Source organism: Ciona intestinalis, chromosome 8, assembly GCF_000224145.3.
Source record: "Ciona intestinalis chromosome 8, KH, whole genome shotgun sequence".
Lineage (NCBI taxonomy): Eukaryota > Metazoa > Chordata > Ascidiacea > Phlebobranchia > Cionidae > Ciona > Ciona intestinalis.
Genome location: NC_020173.2, coordinates 5,498,369 through 5,510,885, shown reverse-complemented (window position 1 = coordinate 5,510,885; position 12,517 = coordinate 5,498,369). Strand labels below are relative to the sequence as shown.

The 12,517-nt window shown below is 34.7% G+C and overlaps 2 protein-coding genes and 1 non-coding gene across 3 annotated transcripts; all 3 read right to left on the bottom strand.

The window, feature by feature from the left end:
- Positions 1-425: 425 nt before the first annotated feature.
- Positions 426-8,602, bottom strand: LOC100175439 (ataxin-10-like). Its single transcript, XM_002122871.4, has 12 exons — positions 8,423-8,602; positions 7,823-7,984; positions 7,535-7,611; positions 7,213-7,309; positions 6,766-6,939; positions 6,323-6,403; positions 5,973-6,111; positions 5,555-5,663; positions 4,978-5,159; positions 2,315-2,378; positions 921-982; positions 426-688 (listed from the first exon to the last, which is right to left on the bottom strand). Exons 1-12 carry the CDS (start codon positions 8,479-8,481, stop codon positions 572-574), a joined length of 1,323 nt encoding a protein of 440 aa, XP_002122907.2. The 5' UTR covers positions 8,482-8,602; the 3' UTR covers positions 426-571.
- mir4057 (microRNA 4057) lies at positions 2,715-2,767 on the bottom strand. Its single transcript, NR_034450.1, has one exon. It is a non-coding gene; the product is annotated as a microRNA 4057 (primary transcript).
- Positions 8,603-9,158: 556 nt separating the features above from the next.
- LOC100185628 lies at positions 9,159-12,511 on the bottom strand. The gene is made up of 4 exons (XM_002128390.4): positions 12,242-12,511; positions 11,583-11,714; positions 10,902-11,096; positions 9,159-10,631 (listed from the first exon to the last, which is right to left on the bottom strand). Exons 1-4 carry the CDS (start codon positions 12,312-12,314, stop codon positions 10,480-10,482), a joined length of 552 nt encoding a protein of 183 aa, XP_002128426.3. The 5' UTR covers positions 12,315-12,511; the 3' UTR covers positions 9,159-10,479.
- Between the last annotated feature and the right edge of the window lie 6 nt (positions 12,512-12,517).

Genomic DNA, 12,517 nt, shown 5'->3' with positions numbered 1-12,517 from the left:
ATTCTAACATACACTTGGAGTTAGTAGAATATGGTAGGGTAAAATGATCCATGATTTTATTCTGTATTTTAAAGAATTATTTAACTGCATCCTTACGACTCTAAAAGAGCTTTATGTTATAACCATTAGGAAAGACAGTCATATTTCGTAGTGGTTAGGATTTGTATGAATACAGGTCGTTTTCATGTGCATTTATAAAACTCCTATATACTTGTAAAACAACCATAAATGTGGGGTAGGATGGGACATTTTTAGCATTTAATATCTATCTTGATCGTGTTTTAAACAATTAACAACGATCCATGGAGTCGTGAGGATACAGTTTTAAAAATATTTGAATGTACTTTACTACCAAACTGGAATGAGAAAATATAATAAAAAGTTGTCCCATCTTTGCCCACCCTACTATATAATCAACACGACAATTTTTTTTCGTTTTAGTTTATTTGTGCAGTTTTATTTCCCACAAACGTAAAAGCGATAATGACCAACAATTTTATTCTGATGCAATGCAACCAATTAAAATACGGTTTAAAATTCCACAAAGGTCGTGATTTCTTTAGCATAGGTGTCACGTGCTAGGTTTGATTGACAGGTGTCCATCATCCGACTCCACGACCTCAAGCCCGGAGTTTTGGAAGATGGGATTTTCTACCACTGAGTGGCGCTCAAGACGCGACAGAATTGCCTGAAAAAAAGTAACTCAGTTTTGTGGAAAATATTTTAAAATTAAAAAAGTATTAATTTTTATTTTATGATTTATTTTTAACACCTATTTTATCATGTAAGAATATATGTAGAGATAAACTTTACATAAAAATAAAATCTACACTTAGAAAAAAAGAGAATTGCCATATTTGGAAGTGACTGTTATGACAGAACACAGGGGCAATTAAACGTCATAACCTATATTTCCGTACCTGATTTTCTGCGTTATTTTCACACAGATTGCGGATGGTAAACACAGCCCATTGCCTGATAACTGCACGAACCGTTGTTAAGGTAATTCATATATGAAAATCTAAAAATAGGTTTAACAAACAGAAGTACAAAATAGTTTTTGCACTATACCAGTATTTTAGGCCACTGTTTTTCAAACACTACATTATTCCTATTTTTTTATAAATGAATGAAACTTGTTTATTATCACGTGACCGGGAAGCGAAAATCGTTATAAAACGGGTGTTCATACACCTCGTGTTTTGGGGATTTTTTTATTTATTACGTATAGACGGGAGTGGCGACAGACGAGACAGTTTTCAATTCAAACTATCAAGTTCCGTTTAACAGTTTATTCTAAGCCGTCTCAAAGCGATAAGGGAACGACAGAAGAGAAAAATACACTAGAACCCGAAATTCCTGGGAAGGCGAGATTGAAAATGCCAATACGTGGTAAAGCCGCAAATGCCACGTGATTGGATTGGTATTTCAGTAAAAAAACAAGTTATTATCGGTTAAAGTGATATATAGTAGGGTGAGGGAAGACACGATCAGGATATTTGGATATTATGCGCTAAAGATGTCCCGTCTCCCCCACTCTACCACGGTATCGGAATCACGCTTTTAATTGAGGTAAACGTATATATTTATAAACTTCCTGAAATTTTAATGCAGTTAAATTTATATTTGTCTAGTTTTCCGACAGAAAATCGTGTTTTCTAGCATGAATGTATTTGACGGTATTTTTTTTCGGGGAGAAACTGAAGTTATATTATGGTATTTTCGCATGTTGATTGTTGGTGGTAAATTAACATGGTTGTAGACGTTGTGGGCTTATTTATGATTCAGACACTTTCCTGCAGCGTCCGACGATCGTGCTATGACTAGCTTAGACCACAAAATGCCATGCAACAAAAACAATGCATATTGACACGTGATGTATAGCTCTCAGTGACGTAACACACGACCTCACACACATAGAATAGAATAGGACTAGCAAACACCCCACTATGCGACCCATCTTACCCCACTATGCGAAGCCATCTTACCCCACTATGCGAAGCCATCTTACCCCAATATGCGACCCATCTTACCCCACTATGCGACCCATCTTACCCCACTATGCGACCCATCTTACCCCACTATGCGACCCATCTTACCCCACTATGCGACCCATCTTACCCCACTATATGCGACCCATCTTACCCCACTATGCGACCCATCTTACCCCACTATGCGATCCATCTTACCCCACTATGCGACCCATCTTACCCCACTATGCGACCCATCTTACCCCACTATGCGACCCATCTTACCCCACTATGCGACCCATCTTACTCCACTACGTGACCCATCTTACCCCATCAAAGGATACATGGATTATTGTCGTCAATATTACAGCTGTCCAGGATTAACGGAAGACCTTCCAGTTCACGAACCTGTAAGAAGTAAACAGCATGAATTTTTAAGAGCATAAACTGAAAAATTAGTAAAAAAGTACTACATACTTTACAAAAGCGAAAAGTTTAAATAGTTTTCTATAAAAACCAAGGTATAAATGTTAAAGGGTAGAAAATAAAACAAAAAACAACAACAACAAAAACTCAGGAAGAAGTAATATTCCAGTTTTTACCTGATTATATAAGAATAGAATAGTGCAGACTGAAATCGCATTTTAACTGTTGACTAATACCTTTCCGCATATACACACTAGTAAAAACTATATACACAACGGTTGGCGCTAAATAGCAGGGTTGCTTTGACAAGACAGCGCTGATCTTGGTGAAAGTAGCAAACACTATCCGTGTTATGCTACAGTCGCCAAGCCTTCGCTGTGATACGTTGGTCCCGCTACAAGCTCTTCTGGTATTTGGTTTGAAACGCGAAAAGCTGTAGGTATTGTACAGATCGGATGCAAAACTCTAAGCCAAGATTCCCCTATGCGACTTTACCTACTTTTAAACTCTGCTGGCGTTTTGTTTTAAAGCGCGAAACTAAGCTGTACGTATTTTACAGTAACTTCTTACTTTATCCTCGCGTTAAACACGGGGTTTTGTTTCATGCACCTCGTGCCTGCTTACGAGTCACTTATTGTACAGTTGCGATGAAAAACTATCCGGCAAATATTCCTACGCGGTTACGAAAACACGACCGAAACTGAAAGAGGCTGATGCATTCTGACGTGATTTAACAGCTTGCATGAAACGTGGTTTCTTGTCAAGCAACTATGCAGAAATCCCAACGAAGGGCTTTCCAGCTGCGATATTGGCAATACAGGATGCGAGAAAGGATGCATATGTTAAGCACTACTCAAGCTATATTGATTAAGAGACAATAATGATAACAGCAGTCAGTCAACAGGCATCAAATAAGATCACTCTAAGTGAAACGTCAATCAAAATTTTCTTTTTCGAATATTAACAAACAATAAACGTAACTAATAGTAGGCCCTGCGAGTATTTTAGCAGCAATATGCGATATAAAAACTAAAATTACTAACAATGTAACACCTATACCTATCTACTTCCCTATGCAAACCCACGCATTTATGCGTTATGCATACACTGTTACGCTTATGCAAATATACATTTGGACATGCAAATGTAGTCTAACTACCGCAAAGAAACCGCCGAAGTTAAGAACACTATACGGGCAAAGTAACATTCTTCTATAAAGTATTAAAGACTGTACAAGCATGCCTAACAGTCGCACGTTACTCAGGTACAACACAGAAAACAGCCGCCTATATAGCACCGTGCGTGCCGTCATATGTGTTACGTGTTGGTTAGAATGAGTCACAGGTGCTTCTGTACAACAGTGGGAAAACAACTACCGGACGTCTAGTGTCTAACGACCTGTACAGCGACTATTCAACTGATGAATGATATATTGGCCATGCAAGGAAATTCCGGCGATATTATAAGTGATGGTTTCGCCCCATATAATTTTAACGTGTTTATGGCCATTTAAAGTGATGGCGGGTAATGTATTAGTTATGATAGTCTTTAACATTATAGCTAAGAGCGGGGAATATAAAAAGTTACATTTAACATCCAGAATGATAAAATTGTATTGATTATTGATGTAAAAACGTAATGGCTTATTCTATGCGTTTAAATTTAACCGAAGCTGTTTGGCGTGCGAAGCATCGTATACTATCTGGGAAAGAAGACGCAAACCGGTATAGACCGGCTTAAACCGGATAAATGAGTGAGTTTTCGGAAGTATCCAGTTTCACAAGCAGTATCCTATGAGATTTAATTGAAAGTATGGATACAGTTATAGAATAACAATTTATTGTTTAACTGTTACAAGAATCTGGTGCTACGAAAACGTAACAGACAAAAATCAAGTCCAACCAATTGTAATAAAATATATTTATTTCGCCTAAATGGCATTGTCAGTCTCTTATTTTAAATAGATTCTGTACTATCACAGTGCATAACGTTATAAATGGACTGTAAAAACGCTATATACTAAGTCGTGTTATGCCTCGCTTGTGTACTCCGTATTGTTTACTGCAAGTCAGCGGAAGTGGGAAGAAATTTCCTTCTCGTGTACTAATTAGCCGGTATAAGTATGCAAACAGTACGATGAAATATGGGTTTATACGGAACTACATAAAAACAATCGCGCCATCGTCACTAGGCCTCTTCCCGATGCGGAAGAGTTAAAATCGCGTCCTAACGATGCATTGTAGTGGTGATGGATTGTACACATATAGATGCTCACGGCACAGGGGGAGGGGTATTATCATTTCCCATTCAAATTTGGGGAAACGGAAGAAAATGGATGATTTTTCATTTTTTAAGGCTGTTAAATATGAAGGAAGCTATTAAACTTTAATATACACGGTTTTGCAACTTAGTGCCAACCCTCGCGTGTTTATATACGAGGTAGAGTGTTTTAGGATTAACAAGGTACTGAAGCCCAAACCTGGCTTAATAACGTAATATATGGTAGCGACTGAATTAGAAAACACGCCAACAAACTAGAAAACAGAGATATTTTATTAGTCAAAAGGCTTTATATTTTTACCTTATTTTGCAACGGCGGATTCCTGTAACATAAGTTGCCGATAACACGAACAAGATCTCGTTTGAAGCCAGCTACGGGACTACATTGCTCTTTAGCGCCAGCTCCCGGTGAAGCTTTTTCAGCAGGAGCGAATACGCTTGCTTTATCCAGTTTGCCAGCCATGACAACACGACGGAGAATGTCTATGAAGAAATGACTTTTTTATCTTTTCGGTTACGGTAATAAAGATTTTATAAGTGTAAAGAAGGAAGTAACAGTAAAACAACAATATTTTTAACATGAATTGGGATAAAATAGTTCAAAACTTATTTAATACAAATAGTGATTTGATTACTGAATGGTGACATACTTCAAAATGTAAAAGTAAAATAACTTATAAAAAACCTAGTCTTTGGTTTTCATTTTTAGTTTTTCATGCACTTTTTATCCTAAGCATCATGCTATACATAATTTTTAAAAGATTTTAATTATTTTAATATTGCACTTAATGAAATGACACAAGAAATATAAGTAATGCATAAGTTATATAACTATTACTCTAGCAATTTAACTACAAAAAATACAATGACATATTTACCGACAACAACTTCCACAGCACAACAACTGGATAAACTTTTCCTTGCCTCCGCACTACTAGAAGTAGCCATGCACAAAGTATGTAGAAGCTTAGTAGTGACCATAGCTGTCTGTACGAAGAAACTGAATGTTAATGTCACATTTTTTATTGTTTGTTTGTAATTTATTTAGTACAAACTATCGTGCCGCCGGAAAATAACAGTTGTTACTTGTTATAAGGCAGGTGTTCTGTTTTATACACCTTGTACCAGCTTACCAGTTACCAAGTATGATACTTTGTAGGTGATTATTTTTGAAAGGATTTTTTTTTTGAAGCACTGGGTTGGAGCAATTGTCGTTATTTGTCTTGCCCAGGGAGGCACATTGGTGACAGCATTAGACCTCAAACCCTGACTTATATTTGACTTGAAATTATTTGCCTGGTTTGTGTGGTCTTGCATTGCAGTAATGTCTTGGCAATCCTTTGCAAATTGGTTCCATAAGCATGTTGCGGTGTGAGTTGGTGGTATGGAATCTCCTGTTTCAAAATATTGGCTGAGTACGTCAAGGGTAGAACACCTGAGCAACAAGAATGCAAAACTATAGAAAAAAAATGTGAAAAAAATATTATATATATATGTAAAAAATATTAGGCCATGTAAAAAAAAGTTATTTAGAAACTATTGTGTAAAAAATCAAGTGAAATAAAAATAAAATACGATTTGAGAATAAAATGTCTTATTACATCACTACCATTGTAAAAAACATTAAATTTAAAATTGCCACGAACTTGCAAGAGATACTTCCATAGTTAAATATTAATGGAAGAAATTCTTCAGACTTCAAGAAATGCTCAGTGATGCAGAGAATCCTGTTGGGGACAATAAAGTGTTTAGGGTGGAAAAATATGTCAATAAAAAGATATCAATAAAAAGTTGGGAAAAACATATGTACATTTAATCTTTTTATTCTATATGGTTAAGGCTTATGGCGGAACATAGTTGGTATCTGGAATTAAGTCACAGTTGGCCCATTACTCTAACCCAGTATTTTAGTGTTAATTGAGAAATTACAAAAACTATTTAAACTACTTTAAACCCCCAATAAAGTTATTTAGAGAACAAGCAATAATATAAGAATAATATGACCTATTTTGAGATAAATATTTTTTCACTTACATTTTTTTTCTATAAACAAAAGTTTTTAAATAAAATAACATTAAAAACCACTCACACCCAGTCCTGGTCATGAACTGCAGGTAACTTTTCAATGATAGAAATTGCTATGTTGGTTGGAGATTCATCTTGAAATATTTCATCAACAAAACACTCAGTACTTCCAATGCAGTTATAAACTGTCATTACAACAGCTGATAATACTTTAGGAGAATCCACCTTGAGAATCGATCTATGAGAATGGGTTAAAGGTAATATTTCATTTTTTAAATATATCTACTTTTAAATATTTTAAAGTTATTTAATCTATTTTAAATAGTATTGTGCAGCTGTGTAGTTCTTAAAAATTAAGGCCCTTGTGAAGAATCCTTCAGTATGTTACGGATTAGGTTGGGGAAAGTACAGGTTGGTAGTTATTGGTTACATGGGTTACTGTTTAGCAGACAACAAAAAGGTTTTTTTTTACAAGCAACAAAATACATTCAGAATAAAAATTAATATTTACTTTAAATATGAAGGAAAGATGATTTTCCACAATTTCTGCTGATTCAGCAAATTCCCAGCAATTAAATTACCAAGAAATTGATTCCCACAAAGAAGAACTGCAAACAATTTAATAAAGATTTATTTAAATTTAAAACAGATCAAAACCCAGTTGAATAAATTAATCAAACTTGCTTTATCCTCACATGGCCAGAAAACAACAGTTGTTATAACACGGGTGTTCTGTTTCATACCCCTCGTGCCCACTTACGAGTTACCACGAATGTAACTTTGTGGGTGATTGTCTGTTTGGGGGAATTTTTTATTCCTTAAACTCATATTACCTGTATGATGAGTTGAAGTATTTTGCTCAGATAGTTTCTCCAGAACTTGAACTGTCTTGCTTACTATGGATAACTTCCTATAATGTAAAGTGTTTGATTATAAAACAAAACTTTAAACACTTGAAGTAGTAAATGCATCCAACATTATATAATATTTACAAAAATGTTGGTAACCAGGTATTATTATCAACATACATTACAGCAGAGAATAAACCTAACAAGTTAGAAGTAACTGCACCTAAAATGTCAAAATATTTTTTTAAATAATAACTTTTATTAAAAACTTACATAATTTCATTTTGATTCCTTGCACCATTAACACAACTATTCCTCAAAACTCGAAAGCAATTTGTTAATTCATCCACTTCACTGTTGGATTGGCCATCATAGTTGACCCAATCAGATATAACATTGGATAGTTCTTGAAAGATCTCCAACGGCAAATTTTCTCTAAAAAAGTCGTAATGTATTGTAAATGTATATATAGTACTATGGCACAAGACAGGACACCTTTAATCAAATAATATCCAAATATCTCGTTTGTGTTTTAAACAATTAACAGCAGTCTATCTAGGAGTGAAGTTATGGCTTTATAATTCTTTGAATGTTCTTTGTTTACTACCAAAGGGGTTGAAAAAAATAGTGAAAAGGTGTCCCATTTTTCCCCACGCCACTATATGTATCTTGCTAGTGTGGAATTACCAAATTGTCTGTAAAAAAACGCCAACCAAAAAATATAACACCAAAGTCAAATTACAGTTCACCACTTAAAATATGATCTACTGGTAAACCCTGAGAACTTAAGCACATGAATCTTAGTTATTTTAGGACCTTGCTTGGTATACACGGTTACCATTAAGACTTAATTATAACTAGACAAACACGTACCTTTGAAGTTCATCTTGCATTAAATCCGCTGCTAGTTGAGATAGATTTGTGTTTGACATAATTTCAACATAAAATCTGCCTAATATATGTTTTTATTAGAGTATAAGACTGATGCGGACTTTTATTTGTTGTATTAACAAACATTCAAAAATGTGGTGGGTGTTTTGTGAAAGGGTAATTCCCTGCCATAAAACCGGGGACGAAATAATATCTAACACTATGTAATATATATATATATTAATATATACATACTTGAAATACTAGTCTACTGATATAATCAAAATGCTATCCGACTGTAATGTTTATGTTGTTTTATTGTTCATATCAGAACTAGTAGTGCTATAAAATCCTATCCCAAAAAGATATGGGCAGATATAACTTTGTTTGTTTTGGTGTAACTCTCCAATCTAAATCCTAACTCTAATCTAAATCCTCGGCCCCATGGCATGCCACACTGTAAGACCTCACCCATATAAAATTAGAATCTGCATGTGCAATGTTGGGGTAATGGACTAACTGTAATCTAAATCCCCAGCCCTAAAGCGTGCAACACTGTAAGACCTCACTCATATGAAAATAGAATCTGCATATACAATGTTGGGGTAATGGACTAACTGTAATCTAAATCCCCAGCCCTAAAGGGTGCCACACTGTAAGACCTTACACATATAGAATAGAATGTGCATATACAATTTGGAACAACTTTGCCTGTGAGAAATTGTCAATACACTAGAAATCCCACACCTGTAGTTTATTCCTGCTTTAATATAGTGTTAATATAATTACATAGCGATTGGTGTAAAATAGACAAATATACACAAGAAGATTATGATAAAACCAGCCACCAAGTAAACTACAAAGTGACATTGGGTATTTAGTTCATATATATATAGTAGGGTGGGGAAGATTGGACACCTTTAGAACATAAGTCCAAATATCCTGATCGTGTTTTAAACAATAAAAACGGCCTATAGGAGTCGTGAGGATACGGTTTATAATTCTTTGAATGTTCTTTGTTAACTACCAAATAAGATGTGAAAATAGAATGAAAAGGTGCCCCATCTTTCCACCACCCTACTATATCAATTAAAACAGGTAGGTCAGCAATATGATGAGCACTTGAACCAGTAAAAACTGTTGAGCTCAAAATAGGACTTTTGTACAGTTAATAATTGGCTAAAAACAGTTTTTTTGGTCTAAATTAATTGGTTAAAGACATTAAAGTTAAATTTAAAAAGAAATTTGACCAAAAAACACCACAATTAAGACGGACTTTCGAAACGTATTGAAACTACACAATTAAGTATACATATAACACACACACTAGTGATAATTCAACAAATAAATCTAGTAAAAGGCGATGCATCTAAGTACAACAGCATAAATACTAAACAAATTAAAGTATTCGAAATAATGAAATTACACTATGGGTTTTATTCAAATATTTTTGGGACAAAATGCAGTTTCTTTTTGCTATGAATATGCATATTTGGTATTTTGACCTTGGGTTTACAGTTCGTATGATTTAGTAGGGTGGGGGAAGACAGGACACCTTTAGCACATAATATCCAAGTATCCTAATCATGTTTTAAACAATTAACAATTGTCTATAGGAGTCGTGAGAATACGGTTTTATAATTCTTTGAATGTTTTTTGTTTGCTACCAAATGGGACGAGAAAATGGAATAAAAAGGTGTCCCATCTTCCCCACCCTACTATATATTGCATTGGTTTAATAATGTAACTTCGTATTTTTTTACTGGAGTGATATATTGATATTTCTGTACATAATAAAAGTTGACGTACCTTTGCAAATATTGGTAACGTTTTATTGTATTAGCTTTATAACTAGCAGTGATGACCAAATCCTATATATGTGCAGCAAAATTAGATATAAGATTTTAAAATGGCATCACTTTTTATGAAAATGGCTAACAGCAATATTGTATACAAGGAAAGTTCTTGCTGTGGTGTCGTATATACATTGCTTCTTGTTTGGTTGTGAAAACAGAATCCACTATAGAAGGCAACTAGTGAAAGGGTATTTGGGGGTAAATTTACTTCATGAACCCTCCGTAAGGCTGCTGTTGCACCCCTGTCATATTGTTCATCGGGTACATAGAGTTATTACCCATAGGTCGCATGCCTTGTTGCCCCATACCCCCTGACCCTGCCATGCCCATCTGCATACCGTAACCACTCCCCATACCTGAAACAACAAAGAACTTTAGGTTCAAGTAATTGGATCTTAAGATACTCGGTGAAGATATATATTAGTTTGAAATTTTTTAAATTAAAATTGGCAAGTTTTAGGTTTGTTAAATAGCTTCAACCACTTCTGGTCAAATATATGAAATACAGTTGAAATTGCAAGCATTAAATGACAAAACTCCGATTACCTGTTAATGACATTATCATTTTAAAAAAAATTGTTAACGGTAAAACAGAGTAATTTAAAAATGCGAAAAATTCTGTTTACCTGACATCATCATTTTCTGTTGTTGCATCATCATCATTTGTTGTTGTGACATCATATTTGGTTGTGTTTGTGACATCATATTGGGTTGTTGTGACATCATATTGGGTTGTTGTTGTGACATCATATTGGGTTGGTTTATGTTCATTCCTGCCATTGCAGTGTTTATAGGCATTTGTTGTGGTTGATTATAACCTCCTGGTTGAAATAACAAAAGGATTTGAGAAGGGTAAAGGGGAGCATGCACAAAATAACCATGCAAAAATATAGAAAAACAATATGTTTTAATAAAACATGCACAAATTACGTAGTTTTTTATTATAATACCATTAAAACATAAAAATAAAACATTTTAATAATGAATTATGGAAATATTATATAAAATAATCCATAGCTGAATAACTGGATGTTGATATATATAGTACACATTCTACCTACTTTAGCAAAATTCTACAAAATGGGTGACATCGCTTAAGTAAAAGCATTCTACAAACGCCTATTTTATAAAAATACAATAAAAACCATTTAAAATCATAAAAACCTTAGAAAACTGTGATTTTAAAATTCTTTATTAAAACAGGTAAAACCTTACTATATTCCGTGATAACATTAAAATTAAACGAACACACATGGGGTCATTTATAACAGATAAGGAGTAGCATGCAATTGGTTTGTCTTCCCAACCTTGTAACTGATTCATTGACGGTTGAACCAGTTTTGGTTTTGACTTTCCTAAAGTATCGAGACTAATGTCAACTCCCTTCATGTTTGACCACGTGTTGGGTTTATTGGAAGCAGTTTTGTTGGCGTGAGAAGCTGCAAATAGCAAGCAGGTATTTGCATACACCAACTACAAAGCATATTGTATGATATTCAGTCTGGGGTTTCTAGGGCCTTTATATTGACAGCAGACTTTTTCTATATAGTACTGCTGGATAAGACGGGACACCTTTAGCACAAAATATCCAACATGTATCTGCATACACCAACTACAAAGCAGATTGTATGATATGAAGCCAATGGTTCCTAAATCTAACATACACTTTAATGTGTGTTTTTACATTGTAAACGAAAACCTAATAGATTATTAACCTCTTGGAAACCCCATGATTTGGAGCCACTTGGTTGAAAGCTGTAATTTATCTACAATAAACTTTCAAAAGAAGAAAATAGAATGCTGGTCAAAATTGCAGCACTAAACTAAAGTGAAAAGTAACAAAATCTACAAAAATAAAATTTATTGTTTAAATTTCATCATAAACAAATATGATGAAGTAACACTGCATCATTCTAAACAAGAGTAAAAAAATATAGTTTAAAAAAAGAAATGGACAAGTTGTTACCTGTACCATTGGACATATTTGACAGGGCAGAAGTTGGGGCACTTTGGGGGTTAATGGGGTTTTGTGAACCCATGGTGACATCATCTTTGTGTGGGTCATTCCTGGGGCCCCGCCCATAGGGGACATCATAGGATTAGACCCCATAGGAGTCATGGGGTTGGACATGGGTGACATCATGGGGTTCGACATCGGTGACATCATTGATGAGTTTTGGGCCCAAAACCCTGGCAGATGAGGGCGCATTGACGTCTGGGTAAAAGCCCCATCATGGGTTCA